Genomic DNA, 20,525 nt, shown 5'->3' with positions numbered 1-20,525 from the left:
ACAAGCCACAGTAGGTCAAGCCGTATTAAGAACATTATTTCAGACTACTTCCACTCCTACAGGCTGATCCACCGCTTTTGGGGAGATAACTGCTTACTAGTCTATGCAAAACATGCGTATCTACAGCGACAGATGCCATCGAACTGAAAATGTCACTTACCCAGTGTACATCTGTTCGTGGCATCAGTCGCAGTAGATTCGCATGTGCCCACCCGCCTCCCCGGGAGCCTGTAGCAGTTTGGAAGTTACCTTCAATTATTTATATATGTATCATCTCAACCTTAAATAGGTGCATACTTAGTCACTCCATTGCATGGGCACTATTACTACAATTCAACTCCTACCTCACCCTCTGCGGGGAAAAAAAATCGAAGATGGAGTCGACGCCCATGCGCAATAGAGACAAAAGGAGGAGTCACTCGGTCCCGTGACTCGAAAGACTTCTTCGAAGAAAAACAACTTGTAACACTCCGGCCCAACACCAGATGGCGAGCTATTGCAAAACATGCGAATCTACTGCGACTGATGCCACGAACAGATGTACACTGGGTAAGTGACATTTTCGTTATATAGCGCTTACTACCCCTGACGAGGCGTCGAAGCGCTTTTCGATGAGTAGCACGCTACTCCGGAACCCAACAAGAATTAGTGATGGATTAGTATTGTTTAATAATGAGTACAGTTTTAGTATTATTATGAGTTAATTTGAGCTGCGGATATGAAAGTTTGTTAGTTAGGTTGACTGGAGTAATGGAGGGGTGGAGGAGGAAAGAAATCCAGAAGTGTTAATTGGGAGTATATCCTTCATTTACTCAACCCAAAGGCTTGGGATGAATAAAGGGGGGCTGAGGGGGAAGAGTATGTGGAAGGGTTAGGGAGAGAATAGTAGCAGGGTGAGATGAATGCAGGAGAATTTAGTAGGGATGTGTGGGAGGTCACAGAGGTAGAGTGAGGTTTGGTGAGTTAGATGTGGAGGTGGAGGGAAGAGCTTAGGCAGAGATATTTAGGAGATGAAAGTGGTAGAAGGGATTTGGGATGAGTCAGAGTGAGAATGGAGGATAGTTTGATAGAGACATGACATAAGAGTGATGAGTAGATAAGTGTGATAAGATGAGAGCAGGAATTCATAGATACCTAGTATAACAACCCAAAAACCAGGAGCCATGCAATGATCCATGAACATGCCAAGCACAGAAACAGGATATACACATACATACACACACACACACACACATATATATATATATATATATACACACACATGAATACACACACATATAGCACATATATTGATTTTTTTATTGATGTTATACAAGTTGTCATGAGTGCTGTAATATCTGGGGCAATTAGCAGTGCATGGTGACGACGCGAGTTATAGTTGCCTTAGGCTGTGACTTATAGTTACTTGAAATAACTCTAACTGCTGAATTTCTGTGGTTTTGTACGAGTAAATTCAGAACCTAACTATAATGTCCCTGTAACCTTTGTTTTTTTAAGTGACTTTCTATGTTTTTTAAATCATATTCCCTAACTATAACATTCCTGTAACCTGTTTTTTTAACACACGGTTTTTGACCCCCCCCCCCCCTTTTAGCTGGTAGTTGAATTGTGTTGAGATGTTTTCGTACCTTATTTGACTGTCTGCTTGCTTTCTTCCTCTATGCAACTATTACAAGGCATATTTACTAAAAGGGTGGGAATGCTCAGATCATTTCTGTCTTTTCCCTGCTCTGGTGCACTATTTGCTGCCTAGCACCAAATGCAGGTGCATCGGTGTCTCCATCAACTACGGTGCAAGGGTGTCTGCGTTGTAAGTAGGATTGTTTTTGTGCAGGAAGGGACGCCTTCCTACACAAAAACAATCCTCTGAGGCATTTTACTATCTCTATCTGTGCTGCAGAACGAGAAGAAATTAACATATCCCCAGGTGAGGCGTAACAAGGTGAAATATGTTTATTTCTCCTCATTACGCCTCTCCTAGGGAGGCATAGGATTGTGACGAATGGTAAATCTGTAATGGGAAATCTGGGAATGACCCTATATCCATGGATGGATGCGTGGGAACACTCAACTTCCACCCATTGAACGCCTTCCCAGCGCAGAGTAATGCAAATCAGAGATCTGCGCAGAGTTGCAGTAATCTATATTTGTCAGGCCAGGCAAGGCCACACAAAGTGGCCTTGCGTGGTTTGATAAATCTAACTTAAGAGTTGCGTTGCTGTTGCACTCTGTTGCATGGCGCAAGGGTGAAGCAACTCTTTAATAAATGTGCCCCTACATTTCAAACATGTGAAGTCTCTTCTTGATTCAGACACCCACCGACCACGCACGCAACCTGGGATTCATCCTGGACTCATCGCTATCAGTGACCCAGCAAGTCAACGCCATCTCTTCCTCCTGCTTCAACACCCTCTGCATGTTTCGGAAGATCTACAAATGGATCCCCACTGAAACCAGAAGGATGGTCCCACAAGCCCTCGTAAGCAGCAAACTAGACTACGGCAACGCCCTCTAAGCAGGAACCACGGCCAAGCTCCAGAAAACACTGCAACGGATACAGAACACCTCTGCACGCCTCATCCTGGACATCCTGGACAACCCCTGCCACAACCACATCACAGCTCACCTGAGAGACTTGCACTGGCTCCCCATCAACAAGAGAATCACGTTCAAACTCCTCAAGCATGCTCACAAGGCACTACACAACACCGGGCCAGAATACCTCAACAGACAGCTCTCCTTCTACACCCGACAGCTTCACTCCACAGACCTTGCCCTCGCCACCATCCTACGTATCCACAGAACAAATGCCGGCAGCCGATCGTTCTCCCCCCTCACCGCCAAAGACATGCAACACTCTTCCCACCCACCTACGACAGACACAGGACCTAGACCTGGCTGTTCGACCAGCACCTTGAGACCCTCACGGGTGAGTAGTGCGCTTTACAAATGCTTTGATTGATTTACAGTCTCTCATCAAATTTTTATTTAAACATGTCTTTATTTTTGTTATCGAAAATATGGCACTTTAAAATAATGTACAAGCTTAGTTTGTTGATTCGAATTTTAGCCTATTTAACCCTTTTTTCAATAACTATTTCATTCTGTAGTTTCATAGAATACTTCTTTGCATTTTCCATCAATTATATTATGTAATTGAATAATCCTTGCTGATTGTTGCTATTTGATTGGGCACAAATCTGAACTCTGTATTGGACTCTGGTTCTGCAGAGAGTTCTTCCTCTTCTGCTAGCTAGTTGATCTAGGATTGGACAGGGAGGTGTTTATTAATGTGGCAGAGGAATTCTGCTTCTAGTCCTTGGTAGCTTCACTTCATTTGGGTGGACAGCTCACATACGTCTAGTTGGTGTTACTGCTGTGAAACTGAGAGTAAACAAGAGCTGAGTGGGGAGATTTTAAACCTGCTGTACCCACCAGATTAGCTAAAGAACAATATTGTCCCATATCTAAAAAAATAATGTGTACAATATGAAAAAAGGAATCTCTTACTTTGTGAATACCCAGACTCCTCTTGGTTCCTTTGCGCATGGTCATCAACACCATTGTTAGATTGTTTTCTTTCCGCCGTCGGGTTCGGACGCGTTTCCTCTCGCTCCGTGATTTCGATTCGGAAAACCTTAGAAAACCGTCCCTTTCGTCTGTATTGTCTTGATCGCGTTCTCCATCTAGCATTGAACCGGTAGTACTGTCGGAAAATTACTTTGTTCGCCCTTCGGGGCGCACGCACCCAACTCCGGCCTATTCGGGCCGACCGCTTGGAGAGCCTGATGGATCGGACTCCATTCCGATTTTGCCCTCGGTGCCACGCCAGGTACCCATACACAGACCAGCAGTTGGTTTGCAACCTGCGCCTTTCTGCAGACCATCGGGAGGAAAACTGTGAGGCCTATCAATCATTTCGATTAAAAAAGACTCTTAGAGACCGAAGAGCAAGAAGGCTGGAAATGGTGTCGAAGAGCAGTGAACATCTCGACGCCACTGAAGAAGAGCAGGCGCAAACAGCAGTCTCTGTCTGGGACACAGACTCCTAGCAGGAATCCAAAGACGACAGACCCATCACAGCTGGCCAGCATGGGAGTACGTCTGCCCCTGCACCCCCACACAAGAAACATCTTAAGGCCTTGGGTACACCACTGCTGGAAGGCCATGGTTCGGCCCGAAAAAAGACTGTCGCCGACCAAACTCTGTGTTCGGCTCCGAAAAAGGCCACACCTCCGACTACTTCGGAGTCGAGTAAAAATATAAAGGGCTCCATTTCGGACTCCAGCAAGAAACATCAAGTTTCGGAGTCAAAAATTAATGACTGACTCGCTTAACGCACCTTCGGCCTCCATGTCAGCAGCTTGTGTCTCAGCACATGCCTCAGCACTATTAGCCATGAACACTCGCTCCAGACTAAGAGTTTCTCTCAGCATTTGTCATCTGAATGAATATGGCAAGCATCCATCAATAACTCAAAGACTCATAGATTATTCATCATTAAATTCATTGAACTTGGTGTTTGAGTTCATTGAGACTTTCCACAAATTAATCGCTAGTTTCTCCACCTCTGACATTATTGACTGAAAATGTATGGAACTGGATTGAGCTTGACAGTCAAAGCATTTTTATTCTGACGGTACGTGGCTTGGTCAGTTCTTGGCATTTTCTTTGACTTCATTGACACCATCACCAGCAAAATGTTTGAGATAGTTTATAATCTTTCTGTTGTCAGTCTCTTCAGGCACGTCAATGAAATCTGCAAAAGTATCTATCCAAGAGGTCCATCTATCAACAATAGTTTGCTTTTTGATAGTATTGAATGGTGGTGGTGGTTTCACAAAAGCAGCAGCATTATAACTTAGAACTTACTGATGTTGAAGGTAGCGTGTTCTTCTGATACCTGGTTGATGTCTGCCTTGCAGCGCTTCTGTTCGCAACCTTATGTGGTAAATTATAATAGTCTTTGACTGCGCTTTGCAAACCTGGTTGTAGCTTCCTTCAGTGTTAATATTCTATACAATGTATAACTTTGTTAGATGGCATGTGTGGCTGTAGATGCACATGCTTTGCTTAAGTACACAATTTAGTGTTGGGTCCGGAGAGTTACAAGTTTTTTTTATTTTTAAGAATGCTTTCACGTCACAACATCGAATTACTCCTCCCCTCAGTGATACTGCGCATGGGAATAGAGTCCTGTGTTATATTGTTTTCTCTCAGCCGTCGGGTTCGGCCGTGCGTTCCTCTCACTCTGGTATTTCCTTGGCTCGGTGTATATTCAGCTTCAATTGTGTCTCCTCCATATCTCGTAGTCGATCTGAATTTCTGCCCTGAAATCGGCTCATCGCCCTTTGGGGCGTCCACCTTGGGCTTACTCCTCCACAAGGTGTCGGGACATGCAGGATTAATGGAACAGATTCCATTTCAGTTCTGCCCTCAATGCCATTCTGAATTCCCACATACCGACCAACACCTGGTGTGTAATTTGTCTCTCTTCCCCCGGAACACAACGAACACAGCTGCAACGCCTGCCGGTCCTTTTAATCCAAAGAATACACTCTGGGACCGAAGAGCACGTCGATTGAAGATGGCGTCGAAGATACCAGACGACATTCCGAATATCTTTGGGGAGGAGCACGTGCAGGAGGAGGCTTTCTCCATTGAATACTCTGAGCCAGACATCAAATCTGATATTGAAAGCTCACCTGCTATCTCCGTTGAACCCGTGAGTAGAACAGCCCCTACTCCCCATGGAGAGACTTTAAAGAAGCCACAGAAGCAGGTCGCTGGACTGCCACTGCCTTCAGGCCACTGTCAGATCAGAAAAATACCTTCTCAGGCTTGGCACCAAAAACAGCCAAGACGTCTTTGGCATCGACCTTCAGCTCGGCAACATCCCAGGCAGCCTCAGGAGCAAGCAGATCCATCGACCCAAGTGTTTCGGCACCGAACAAAAATGCCACTGCATCACAAGACAGAAGACGTAAGACTGTGCCTTCCAGAGACTCCAGTCACTCCTTGGAAGCAGCCTCACCAGTGGAGCCTATGTTTGAAATAATGGACATTTGACAGCGCCAGCTCCATATTAAAAAACGGAACACAGATAATAATTGCTTCACCCTCCTGTTCCAGTCAAAAGGAAGCTCACATTTGAGTAGGTCATAGACGCTGTTCCTCCAAGGACAATGCTCCAGGGCGACCTCAGCCTTCTGAACCACCTTAAGGAGATGATTTAGGGGATATGCCGCAGGACACAGACCCATGGGATTCATATGATCCAGATCCCATTCTACCAAATGATCCTGATTTATATCCAGCACAGCCATCTCCACTTCAAGACACAACATTGTATCAGCAGGTCGTAGGAAGGGAAAACACGTATTGCAATGTCCATCTGCACACTGACCCTATCGAAGAGGATTTCCTCTTTGACACACTGACTACCAGAGATAAAGAAAATCAGTTTTTACCCATGTTACTCGGCATGCTTACACATGCCAATGATATTTTTAAAGAAACTGTTAGGTCTCGGGTTATCACCCCAAGGGTAGATAAAAAAAAAAATACAAGGCGGCACCTACAGACCCTTTATTTATATGGGCACAAATCCCTCCTGACATGATAGTCATCAGTACAGCATGAAAATGTACTAAAGATCAATCCACAGAACATGCACCTCCTTAATAAGGAAAGCAAAAAAACTGGATGCAGCAGGGCAGAGAGTGTCTGCACAAACTACCAACCATTGACGTATTGCCAGTTCGCAGGCACTTTTAGCACGTTATGCCAGGGCCCACTCGGACGAAATGGAGGATCTTCTCCAGTAGCTCCCAGAGGAACATCAAAAAGGGCACAAGAGAATGTTAAAGAGGATCAAACCATTTCAAATAATTCCATCAGGTGTCCAACTGATGCTGCAGATACCTCAACACGTGGTATTAATTAATTCTAGTATTATCATACAAAGATATTCTTGGCTTAGATGTTCAGTTGTCAAGCCAGAAATACAGCAGGCAGTTCTTAACATGCCTTTTGATAGAGAACACTTATTTGGCCAAGAATTTGACAACACCATAGAAAAACTAAAAAAAGACTTGGAGACAGCAAAGGCTATGTGGGCATTACTCACCACACCACAACGTGGTATTTTGCGTCACCCACAATGCAGGGAAGGCTTCAAATCATCCCCTACTGAGCTTTCCACCTCTCATATCAAGCAAGGCACCCATCTCTACAGGGAGTGCAGAATTATTAGGCAAATGAGTATTTTGACCACATCATCCTCTTCATGCATGTTGTCTTACTCCAAGCTGTATAGGCTCGAAAGCCTACTACCAATTAAGCATATTAGGTGATGTGCATCTCTGTAATGAGAAGGGGTGTGGTCTAATGACATCAACACCCTATATCAGGTGTGCATAATTATTAGGCAACTTCCTTTCCTTTGGCAAAATGGGTCAAAAGAAGGACTTGACAGGCTCAGAAAAGTCAAAAATAGAGAGATATCTTGCAGAGGGATGCAACACTCTTAAAATTGCAAAGCTTCTGAAGCGTGATCATCGAACAATCAAGCGTTTCATTCAAAATAGTCAACAGGGTCGCAAGAAGCGTGTGGAAAAACCAAGGCGCAAAATAACTGCCCATGAACTGAGAAAAGTCAAGCGTGCAGCTGCCACGATGCCACTTGCCACCAGTTTGGCCATATTTCAGAGCTGCAACATCACTGGAGTGCCCAAAAGCACAAGGTGTGCAATACTCAGAGACATGGCCAAGGTAAGAAAGGCTGAAAGACGACCACCACTGAACAAGACACACAAGCTGAAACGTCAAGACTGAGCCAAGAAATATCTCAAGACTGATTTTTCTAAGGTTTTATGGACTGATGAAATGAGAGTGAGTCTTGATGGGCCAGATGGATGGGCCCGTGGCTGGATTGGTAAAGGGCAGAGAGCTCCAGTCCGACTCAGACGCCAGCAAGGTGGAGGTGGAGTACTGGTTTGGGCTGGTATCATCAAAGATGAGCTTGTGGGGCCTTTTCGGGTTGAGGATGGAGTCAAGCTCAACTCCCAGTCCTACTGCCAGTTCCTGGAAGACACCTTCTTCAAGCGGTGGTACAGGAAGAAGTCTGCATCCTTCAAGAAAAACATGATTTTCATGCAGGACAATGCTCCATCACACGCGTCCAAGTACTCCACAGCGTGGCTGGCAAGAAAGGGTATAAAAGAAGGAAATCTAATGACATGGCCTCCTTGTTCACCTGATCTGAACCCCATTGAGAACCTGTGGTCCATCATCAAATGTGAGATTTACAAGGAGGGAAAACAGTACACCTCTCTGAACAGTGTCTGGGAGGCTGTGGTTGCTGCTGCACGCAATGTTGATGGTGAACAGATCAAAACACTGACAGAATCCATGGATGGCAGGCTTTTGAGTGTCCTTGCAAAGAAAGGTGGCTATATTGGTCACTGATTTGTTTTTCTTTTGTTTTTGAATGTCAGAAATGTATATTTGTGAATGTTGAGATGTTATATTGGTTTCACTGGTAATAATAAATAATTGAAATGGGTATATATTTGTTTTTTGTTAAGTTGCCTAATAATTATGCACAGTAATAGTCACCTGCACACACAGATATCCCCCTAACATAGCTAAAACTAAAAACAAACTAAAAACTACTTCCAAAAATATTCAGCTTTGATATTTATGAGTTTTTTGGGTTCATTGAGAACATGGTTGTTGTTCAATAATAAAATTAATCCTCAAAAATACAACTTGCCTAATAATTCTGCACTCCCTGTATAACAGATGATCCTTCCAATGTTTCTACCAAGGTGCAAACAATGAAGGCAGAGGAAAGGCATACACCTCCAGGGGATCTGCCTTCACTGCACACCAGTGACCACCTTCCACTGGCTCACACCTCTCCTGTAGGGGGAAGACTAAAAGATTTCTAACCACAGTGTTCCAATATCACCACAGACAAGTGTGTTCTCTCAATTATCCAACATGGTAACTGTCTGGAGCTCACTTCCACTCCACAAATCATTCCCCCTCACAATCAAACTCTCACAAGAGCATCTTACCCTTCTCAAAGAAGAGGTGCAATCCTTTGTTCTCAAAGGGGCTATAGAACGAGTTCCTCTCTCACAGCATGGATTGGGAAGTATACTCCCTATACTTCCTCATACCAAAGGAGGACAGATCACTCAGGCCTTTTCTAGATCTCTGACTACTAAACCTCTTCATTCTCTCAGAGCATTTCCATATGGTCACTCTCCAAGATGTCATTCCACTGTTGCAGCAACGCAACTTCATGACAGCTTTAGATCTAAATGATACATACTTTCATATTTCCATTCATCCAGCACACTGCAAGAACCACAGATTTGTCATTTTGTGGAAACATTATCAGTTCAAGGTTTTACCATTCAGGGTAACAGCTGCCCCCAGGATCTTCCCAAAATGTCTAGAAGTAGTAGCAGCATATCTCTGGCATCAACACATTCATGTCTTCCCTGACTTTGACTATTGGGTAATCAAAGTCAGTATGATCCAACACTGTCAGCGTCACATTCGGATCACAGTAGACCTCCTTCACACTCGGGGATTCACAATCCGTTTTCTCAAACCCCATCTCCAACCTTTGCAGAAACAGCCTTATCTAGGGGCAATTCTCAATGCTCAGTTAGGGTTGGCATATCCAAGCCCAGCTCGAATTCAAAGTTTTCAAACTTTGATTTCTCAGCTACAGGAAAATCATACTTGCCCAGTGATAACAATGATGTAGCTACTAGGGATGATGTCGTCTTGCATTGCCGTCGTTCCAAATGCCAGACTACACGTGTCCCTTACAGCAATGTCTCTCATAAGTGGTCTCAGTCAAAGGGTCATCTCCAAGGTCTGGTGTTGTTGGAATGTCAGACTCACCGCTCTCTGCAATGGTGGAATCCCCCCAACCTCTCCAATAGGTGGCCCTTTCAGGACCCTGTGCCTCAAATCACTCTCACTACAGATGCATCACTGACGTGTTGGTGAGCTCACTTACAACCTCACAATACAAGGTTTATGGGATCCCATTCAACAAGCTTTGCACATCAATTACTTGGAGTTGCAGGCAGTTTTCCTAGCAATCAAAGCCTTTCTACCACAACTCTCCCACAAAGTGGTTCTAGGCCGTAAGACAACATGACAGCCATGTATTATCTGCGGATACAAGGGGGGAACGTTTTTCTGAATTGTCCCATCTTGCTCAGACAATATGGAAATGTGCAATTCACCACCTCATTCACTTAGTGGCAGAGTATCTCCCAGACATGGTCAACTAGTTTGCTGACCTACTAAGCAGGATGCAGCAACAAGTCCATGAATGGGAACTCCACCTACAAGTCCTTTACCAGTACTTTCAAAGGTGGGAACACCCCAAATAGATCTCACTGCCACAGCAGAAATGACAAAATACAAAAACTTTGCGTCCGGATACCCACACCCTTACCCAAAGGCAAAGCTCTCTGGATGAATTGGTCAGGGATATTTGCTTACACTTTTTCACCTCTTCCACTCGTTCTGTCTCTAGTTCGCAAATTGAGACAAACCTCACTCACCATGATCCTTGCAGCTCCCACATGGGCATGTCAACCTTGTTCACAACACTTCTGGATCTGTTCGTAGTTTCCCATGAGAAACTCCCCAGCAGGCCGGACCTTCTCAGTCAAAATCAAGGTCAGATCATGCATCCAGAGCCCAAAACGCTCAACCTTACGATATGGCTCCTGAAGTCATAATGTTTGGGTGTTTAAGAATGTCCATGCATACTGGTGGTAGATTTAAAGAGGCATGTAAACCTAAAACCAGACAGTGTTATGCTGCAAAATGGAAACGTTTTGTATGGTACTGTCGACCGTAACACATTGACCCACTCAAAGCCTTAGTCCAAGACATCGTTTGTTATCTGCTGCATTTGCAAAAGGCAAACGTAGCATACTCTTCTATTTGTCTTCATTTAGTAGCTATAGCTGCTTACTTCCAAAACAGACAACATATCACTTTATTCAGAATTTCAGTTATCAAAGCCTTCATGGAAGGCCTCAAGTCATTCCACCCAGGGCACCTCTAGCACCATCCTGGAACCTTAAAGTTGTGCTTAATAGACTCATGGGTCCACCTTTTGAGCCAATGAATGTATGCCCTTTACAGTTCCTTTCATGGAAAGTGGCTTTATTAGTAGCTATCTCTTCCCCAAGATATGTAATTGAACTCTGTGCTCTAACTTTAGAAGAACCAGTCTTGCAGTTACACAGAGGTGGACTAGTTTTCTGAACAAAGCCTAAATTCCTTCCAAAAGTAGTTTCACAGTTCCACATCAACCAATCAATTCAATTACTAGTCTTTTTCCCCACAGCCTAACTCAGTTGCAGAGAGAGCTCTTCCCCACTCAATGTTAAAAGGGCTATTGTGTAATATATTGACAGGGCCAAACAGTTTAGGAAATCTAAGCAACTTTTTGTAGCATTTTCAATTTGTCATAAAGGTAACTCAGTATCAAAAAATAGTATAGAAAGATGGATAGTCAAATGTATTCAAACTTGCTATGCTAAAGCCAAACAGCATTTACCTATTACCCCCAGAACACGCTCCACTAGATAACAGGGTGCTTCTATAGCTTTTCTAGGGTACATCCCAGTAGCAGACATATGTAAATCTGCTTCTTGGTCTACACCACAAACCTTTACTAAACAGTATTGTGTAGATGTTTTAGCATGTCAGCAAGCCGGTGTTGGCCTAGCAGAGCTCAGAACACTTTTTCAAGCAACTCCATTTCCTGTGGGCTAGTAGCCGCTTATTTGGAGGGACTGCTTTATAGTCTATGCAAAGCATGTGCATCTACAGCCACAAGTGCCTTAGAAAGGAAAGTGTTACTTACACAGTAGACATCTGTTTGTGGCATGTGGTGCTGTAGATTCACATGCGTCATCCCCTGGGTGCCTGTGGCCATTGTAGTTGCATTCTCATATAAATATTGTACATATGTAAATACACTGCATTGAGATCTTTCTCTTTACTCTCTATACACTCCTTACCTCACCCGCCTGCGGGAAAACAATCTAACAAAGGAGTTGATGCCTATGAGCAATATCACCTAGAGGAGGAGTCAGTCGATCTTGTGACTCGAAAAGATTCTTCGAACAAAAACAACTTGTAACACTCCAGAACCAGTACTTATGCAAAGCATGTGAATCTACAGCACCACATGCCACAGACAGATGTTGACTGGTTAAGTAACATTTTCCTTTATGTGGCAGTGTGGTACCATTTAGTAGGGTCATGGCCATAGCTTCGTGACCAGCGATGAGTAGACTTCTCAATGAATCTTTGCTTACATTCAAATGCTTAACACTGGCTGGAGTTGCGCCTTAATTCCACATACGCCAACCGTAGATTCAGCACTTCAAAAGCACATGTGGCACGCACAAGCAGTCTTCTTGTACCATCGCAAACTCTCTGGGATAGCACAGTCCTTTTTTGGGTTACTTACCTCTTTCTCGTCATCAGTTGTAGTGTCATTCCCAGCCTGGGTACCCGCCAGTGACTACGCCACACACTGAACTGTAAACCACACATCTTTATTCCAATGTGTGTACCTGTGAACTCCCACGCTTTCATTACATTTTATTCTGGCGATTATGTCACGCTGCTACGGAGTCCGTTCAGAGCCAAAAGGGTTCCGTTATAAAACGTGCAAGACACTTCATTTGCGTTATATAATGACCTGTAGCCAGGTTTTGTGCATTCGAGGGGGACTTGCAAGAAACCCCATTGCTGTTTGTTCCTGAGCTACAGGTGTTGCTATGGTTACAAAATTCCAAAAACAGAACCAAGGCTGATGTTCTTCACTGTTAAATGTATTGTCTTAGGGAGTGTGTGGAACACTGCTTCCCAGAACGCAAGCAGCTGGAGGTCAGAGTTATTGTTTGTGTGAAAAAGCAAACCTCTGATCCCGAACAGCATGGTTAGCAACCATTCGGGGACTTGTACTATTTCTTTAACATTGCCAGAGTGTAACAAATTACATGTAAAAAGCTAAAGTGCAGCAGTCAATGTCTAATTAATATTTAGGGTAATGTTTTTTCTTTTGACAACAGAAGCAACTTCTTGTGGTGCCTAGGTTCAAAGTAACACCCTAGGCTCTCCCCAACCATCAAGGGATGAAACTCGCTTTTTTCCAGAGCTTCTGCATAATTAAGGGTTTTTCCATATTTAATAACTGACACTTACAAAGGGGATACTTCTTTGGTCCTGCAGGTTTTCTATCATAGATTTCCTCAATGTTCCTTCCCGCCTATGATATAGGAAATGAACAAGGTGTGTAATTTTCCCTTCTCCACACAGCCCATGAATAAAAATTCTAAGCATTCAGAGTTTGTTATAATACGGACAATAGCATGATTAGATCTGTCATAATGCAGCCCACAATATGAGCTCTGACATAATAGGTAACATTTTACCAGTGAAGAGGCTCGTTCTTCTTAAATAGAAAGACACAAACCAAAGATTGACCAATGGTAATAGCACATTTAGTTTTATATGAAAAGATTCTAGACAGCTAGACAGTAGAAGAGGTGTGACTAAGCTTCATAGTCTTTGCTCTAGTTATTGCTGTTCAACCTTATTGTATTGTAAAGCTCCTCTCTGTTGTACGTCTGTGCCTAAGGGCTTATGGTTGAATGGAAAGTGTGGTTCTGTCAGGCAGTAGTGCATGCACTGCTTTTGTTTCTAATATTGTTATTGCTATCTTATGGTTTATGTAGGACCACAAAATTCAAGTTGCAGGTAAGCGCATAATTTAGCATATGTGTCAATACCACTTTGGAATTGGTAAGTTGTACAGTTTTTGAATAAATGGCAATAATCTGTTTTAAAAGTTGACAGTGCAATTTTCAAAACTGTTCCTGGGGGAAGAAAAGTTAGTATGTTTTGCAGGTAAATACAACACTTACAGTTCAAGTCTCCGGGGGTTAGGAAGTCAACTGGTTGGGGTTCACGTTAACCCCAGACACCCACCACCAGCAACACGGTGCAGGCCGGGTGCAGAGGTCAAAGTTAGGGCAAGTTTAACATGGGCTTGTATGGAGACTGGGGGGCACTCTGTTTCAGATCTGCTGGCAGGTAAGTACCTGCATCTCTGGAGGGTAGATCTGGGGGGTTTAGAGGAGCACTGGGGTGCCACAAGTAGGCACCAAACTCCCAAAATCAGTGGCGCAGGAGCAGCTGGGTGCAGGCTGCAAACAGAGCGTCTGGCTCCCAATACTTTCCTACGAGGGGACCCTATGGGGCAGGGGAGTCATATAGATGCTGCAAGTTGGGTCCAGAGGGTCTGTTCTGGAAAACCTCAGGCTGGACAAAAGGAGGGCAGCCTGCTGAACGGTGCTGCACCAGAAGTCTGGTTCTCCAAGGCCTGGGGGCCACGGCTGCTTTGTACCTTTTTACATTGGATATCTTCGTCCGGAGCGTTCACGGTTAGGGGTGTCCTCTGGATTTACACTGCAGGTGTCGTCGTGGGGGGCAGGTGCGTCAACCCACGGTGGGCACTTGCTCGGAATCGTCTGGGGATTCTCTCTAGCCAGTCGCACCACCTGGACATGGGCTGTGTGCATTGGATGCAGAGTGGTCAGGACTTGCAGAACCGGAGAGGCTCTGAAGTCCTTAGATGTAATTTCTTCTTGGACAGGGCCTCAATCCACAGGAGTTCTTGGTCCTCTGTGATGCAGGCAGTCCTCTGGAAGCTTGGCAGAGGTCACTGGATCCGCAGGATGTGTCACTTTCTTTTGCAGGGTCTGGGACTTCAGCTTAGCAGTCCTCCTTCTTACATCTTGCCAGGAATCTGACTACTTGGGTTCAGGGGAGCCCTTCATTCCTGCATTTAGGGACATGTCAGGGGTAAGAAGGCAGTAACCAATGGCTACTGACCCTAGGGTGGCTACACCCTTCTGTGTCCACTCCCTTTGGGGAAGGGGACACAAACCTAACAATATTGGTCCCTGTCCTCTAAGATAGAGGATTCTTCAGGAAGGGAGTCACCTCAGCTCTGGACACCTTAGGGGTGGTCCTAGCTGGGGTGGTCTCTCCTTCCTGCTTTCCCTAATTTTCTATCCAGACTTGCAGCCAAAAGTGGGACTTTGTCCTGGGGTGGGCAACTCCACTGGTTGGGGTGCACTGGGGCACTGTAACAAGAGGCCTAACTGAGCCTTTGAGGCTCACTGCCAGGTGTTCGAGTTTCTGCAGGCGGAGAGTTGTGAAGCAACTCCACCTAGTACAGGCATTGTTTCTGGCCACTGAGAGCACAAAGGCTCTCACCCCATGTGGCCAGAAACTCATCTCTTAGTGGCAGGCTGGCACAGACCAGTCTATCCTGCGCTAAAGATTGGGTAAAATACAGAGGGCATCTCTAAGATGCCCTCTGGGTGCATTGTTCAGTAAATCCAACACTGGCATCAGTGTGGGGTTATTGTGTTGAGAAGTTTGATACCAAACTTCCCAGTATTCAGTGAAGCCATTATGGAGCTGTGGAGTTCGTAATGACAAACTCCCAGACCATGTACTCAATATGGCTACACTGCACTTAAAATGTCTAAGAATGGACTTGGACACTGTAGGGGCATATTTCTCGTGCAGATGCCCTCACACGTGGCATAGTGCACCCTGCCTTAGGGCTGTGAGGCCTGCTAGAGGGGTGACTTACCTATGCCACAGACAGTGGCTTGGGGGCATAGTAACAAGACTGTCTTTTTCTTCTCACCAGCACACACAAGCTGTAAAGGCAGTGTATGTGCTTGGTGAGGGGTCCCCCAAGGTATCATAATACATGCTGCAGCTCTTGGGGACCTTCCCTGCCCACAGGGCCCTTGGTACCATGGGTACCTTTTACAAGGGACGTATCTGGGTACCAGGAGTGCACCAATTGTGTAAACAAAGGTACAGGTTTTGGGAAAGAACACTGGTGCAGGGGCCTTGTAAGCAGGGTCCCAGCACCCTCTCAGTTAACCCGTTCTGTGCCGTGGACGTAATGGTTAGGTCCTACGGCACAGTGCTCATGTGCCGAGGACGTAACCATTACATCCTTCCCCCCCCCAAGGCAGGGATGGAAGGGGAAGCCCTTCCACCCCTACCCTCCTGAGCCCCCCAGTGACGTCTGATGAAGTCAGCACGCATTTGTGCGCTGACCTCATCAGAGGCCACTTCCCCATCGCGCTGGAAGCTCAGCTTCCAGCGCGATCGGAAGCGAAATGCAAACCATTTCTCCTCCGATCATGTGATGGGCCCTGAGAGGCTTCAAAGGGAAGGAAAGGAATTTCCTTATGCAAGGGTCACTCCCCGGGGGGAGAGGAGGGGCAAATTTATTTTAGGCCATTTCTACTACCCCTGGGGGCAGATCGGCCTATTGTTATTATGCCGATCTGCCCCCCGGGGAGGGGGGGGAGGGCAGAAACATCTAGGCACCAGTGAAATATATATTTTTTTTGTGTGGTTTTTTTTGTTTGTTTTTTAGAGGTGGGGAGTGACTCCTTAGGAAAAGGTTGCTCCCCTGTGGGGTAAATTGTATTTAGACCATTTCTGCCCCCTGGGCGATTTTTGTTAGGCCAATCTGCCCCCAATGGTGGCAGAAACCACTAAGGCACCAGGGATTGGTGTGTGTATGCATGTGTTTTCTTTAGGGGGAAAGACCCTTGGGTAAGGGTCGCTCCCCATGGGGGCACAATACAGTTGGCCATATCTGCCGCCCATCCCGCCACCCCCCCCCCCCCCCCCCCCGGGTGACCGAATAAATGGGGCCAAAGTTGTTCTGCGCTGGGGCAATTACCCCTGATCCACACCCAGGGGGGGGGGGGGGGGGGCAGAAAGTCTACTATATGCCAGGGAATTAAAAAAAAAAAAGTATTGGGGTGGTGGCTACCAACCAGTATGGGCCTGGTTATGCCCCCACCCCAACTGAAGGGGGTAACTGTCTTTCAGCTCTCCCCGCACTCTAAAACATCTTATCCCACAGCAAGCAAGAAGACATTTGATTATTTGGGGTTTTGGTTTTACATTTGGGCCATGAGAGCTTCCCTAACCCTCAAAATCGTCCCACTTGGAATGGTGAGGGCTGCACTTTATGGACTTTGGGACGCTGCCATGTAGAAAAATCCACAAGACCTAGACACATCTGAAAACTAAACATCTGGGTGATTCTAGGGTTGTGTTTTACATGCACCCGCACCATTTTTGTACCCACAATGCCCTGCAAACCTCCAACTTTGCTGGAAATCACACTTTTGTCCCACGTTTTTTGATGGAACCTTCCGAAATCTGCAGGAATCCTCAAAATTCCTACCACCCACCATTGTCTCATCTATACCGATAATAATTCTGCTGCACTTGTCAGCCTAAAAGTTTTTTTTTTGCAAACTGCCCTTTTGGACCCCCTTTGGTTCCCCCTCAATATCGATATGTTTTTGGCTCGTCCCTTTCACAAGCACTTGGCCCACCTACAATGAGGTATCATTGTTACCGGGAGATTGAGGGGAACATTGGGTGGTATGAAATTTGTCCCAGTGCTGTGATCCCACACAAAAATGTGGGGAAAAATGTAATTGTTTTTTTTTTTAGCTAAAATTGAGGTTTGCTGAGGATTCTGGGTAAGAAAACATTGGGGGATCCACGCAAGTCACACCTCACTGGACTCCCTCGGGTGTCTAGTTTTCAGGACCAACCCCCCGCAAAAACAGGTAGTTTTGTATTTGATAATTTTGATGTGTCCAGATAGTGTTTTGGGGCATTTCTTTTCGCGGGGAGTAGGCCTATCCCCACAAGTGAGGTACCATTTTTATCGGGAGACTTGGGGAAACGCTGGGTGGAAGGAAATTTATGGCTCCTCTCTGATTCCAGAACTTTCTGTCACCGAAATGAGAGGCAAAGGTGTTTTTTGGCCAAATTTTGAGGTTTGCAAAGGATTCTGGGTAACAGAACCTGGTCAGAGCCCGTCATCCCATCTTGGATTCCCCTAGGTGTCTAGTTTTCAAAACTGCGCAGGTTTGCTAGGTTTCTCTAGGTGCCAGCTGAGCTAGAGGCCAAAATCCACAGCTAGCCACTTTTCAAAAAACAGCTCTGTTTTCTTTGTGAAAATGTGATGTGTCCACGTTGTGTTTTGTTGCAGTTCATCTTGTGGGTCCTAGGCCTACCCATGCAAGTGAGGTACCATTTTTATCAGGCGACATGGGGGAAACACAGAATAGCAAATCAAGTGTTATTGCCCCTTGTCTTTCTCTAATTTTTTTCCTTTCTAATGTAAGACAGTGTGTGAAAAAGACGTCTATTTGAGAAATGCCCTGTAATTCACATGCTAGTATGGGCACCCCGGAATTCAGAGATGTGCAAATAACCACTGCTTCTCAACACCTTATCTTGTGGCCATTTGGGAAATACAAAGGTTTTCTTGATACCTATTTGGCACTTTTTATATTTCAGCAAATGAATTGCTGTAAACCCAATATAGAATGAAAACCCACTGCAAGGTGCAGCTCATTTATTGTCTCTGAGTACCTAGGGTTCTTGATGAACCTACAAGCCCTATATATCCCCGCAACCACAAGAGTCCAGCTGACGTAACGGTATATTGCTTTCAAATATCTGACATCCCAGGAAAAAGTTACAGAGTAAAACGTGGAGAAAAATGGCTGTTTTTTTACCTCAATTTCAATATTCTTTTATTTCAGCTGTTATTTTCTGTAGGAAACACTTGTAGGACCTACACAAATGACCCCCTTGCTGAATTCAGAATTTTGTCTATTTTTCAGAAATGTTTAGCTGTCTGTGATCCAGCATTGGTTTCACACCATTTCTGTCACTAACTGGAAGGAGGCTGAAAGCACAAAAAAATAGTCAAAATCGGGAATGTCCCAGTAAAATGTCAAAATTGTGTTAAAAAATTGGGTTTTTTAATACAAGTCTGCCTGTTCCTGAAAGCTGGGAAGATGGTGATTTTACCACCGCAAACCCCCAGTTTATGCCATTTTCAGGGGAAAAACCACGAGCCTTCTTCTGCAGCCCTTTTTTCCCATTTTTTTGAAAAAACTAACTTTTTGCTGTATTGTCTAATTTCTTGGTCTCCTTCAGGGGAACCCACACGGTCTGGGTACCTCTAGAATCCCTAGGATGTTGGGAAAAAAGGTCACAAACTTGGCGTGGGTAGCTTATGTGGAAAAAAAGTTATGAGGGCCTAAGCGCCAACTGCCCCAAATAGCCAAAAAAAGGCTCGGCACAGGAGGGGAAAAGGCCTGGCAGTGAACGGGTTAAAGTTGGCATCAATATCGGGCAAAAAGTGGTGGGGTAGCCATGCCAACAAGGGCACTTTCCTACAGTTAATATTTGTCTTGTTTGGCAAATGTGACATAAAACCATAAATAGGTTAAACTATTGTTTACTTTCACACAGTGATAAAAACGTATGTATTTTGACTTGTTTACAGATTTCGCTCACAGAGTCCTCATGCTCCTTCAGAAGATAAGATAGTGCCAAGGTATTTTCCACCTATTTTACCACAGCCAATGACAGAATTTCCCATTGCGGTTATCTATACAAACAATCCAGCTGATTTCTACGTTCAAACGGTAAATGTTTTACCAAGTTCAGCATGTTTTTGGAATTTGCTCTGTTTCTGCTAAGTTTAAAATAGAATTTTAAATGATAATTAAATGTGCCAAAACATTTTCTTTGCTGATAAATTATTGGTGGGGGTTATCTAATCCCTTGTTGTATATAGTGTGCCCACTTACAGTTTGGTATCTGTAGATGTATCATTTTCTATGTATTATTTTCCTCATTTTCTCCCTGTTGCTCACGCAATACTACCAGCTGATTTCTAAATGAAACTTTAACTATTCTTTAAGTGTTTGTAGAATAATCGGTCTGTTCTTTGAATATGAAATTGCAAATGGAATGATTGACACCCAAATCTGTAAATGCTGAAATGTATTCTGAATTTTAGAATGATATTTTGCTTCCAAATCATATTTTTTATTTATCTAATTCTAAATATTTTAATATGGTGCTACAGGCCCTTTACCTCCGGTGTGAAAAGTGTTCTTGGTACTAAAGTTATCTTTCTGTCCTGTGTAAATATCACCCAGACCGCAACACATTTTGGTCTAGCTTTACAGGTAGCTAAAGGTTCTATATTGAATGTACATGGAATTTAAGTGACCACTCCCCTGTCTGTCACCCGCCCAGGGGTGGTGCTCAGAGCTCCTCAAGAGTGTCCCTGTGTTTTGCTATCTTGGATTCCAAGTTGGTGGGAAACTGGGAGCATCTGAGTGGCCACTGCCAGCAGGTGACGTCGTAGCCCTCCCCTGATCGGTGCTTACCTGTTTAGGTGAGCAATCCCCCTTTCCGGGTTATTTAGGGTCTCTCTATTGGGTGGTTCTTCATATTCGGATTGTAAGACTCCTGCAGGAATTCTCTATATCCTCTGCTTCACCTTATCATTGAAAAAA

The 20,525-nt window shown here is 44.7% G+C and overlaps 1 protein-coding gene across 1 annotated transcript in view; it reads left to right on the top strand.

Annotated features, from left to right (window-relative positions):
* RNF17 (ring finger protein 17) overlaps nt 1-20,525 on the top strand; it is a 1,983,649-nt gene that overhangs the window by 896,840 nt on the left and 1,066,284 nt on the right. The window contains exon 19 of the mRNA XM_069202301.1: nt 19,502-19,643. Coding sequence (XP_069058402.1) covers nt 19,502-19,643 — 142 coding nt within the window. The remainder of the gene's footprint in view (nt 1-19,501; nt 19,644-20,525) is intronic.

This window comes from Pleurodeles waltl, chromosome 8, assembly GCF_031143425.1.
Source record: "Pleurodeles waltl isolate 20211129_DDA chromosome 8, aPleWal1.hap1.20221129, whole genome shotgun sequence".
Taxonomy (NCBI): Eukaryota; Metazoa; Chordata; class Amphibia; order Caudata; family Salamandridae; genus Pleurodeles; species Pleurodeles waltl.
Note: the sequence above shows the minus strand (reverse complement) of the source record. Positions and strands in the feature narration are given on the sequence as shown.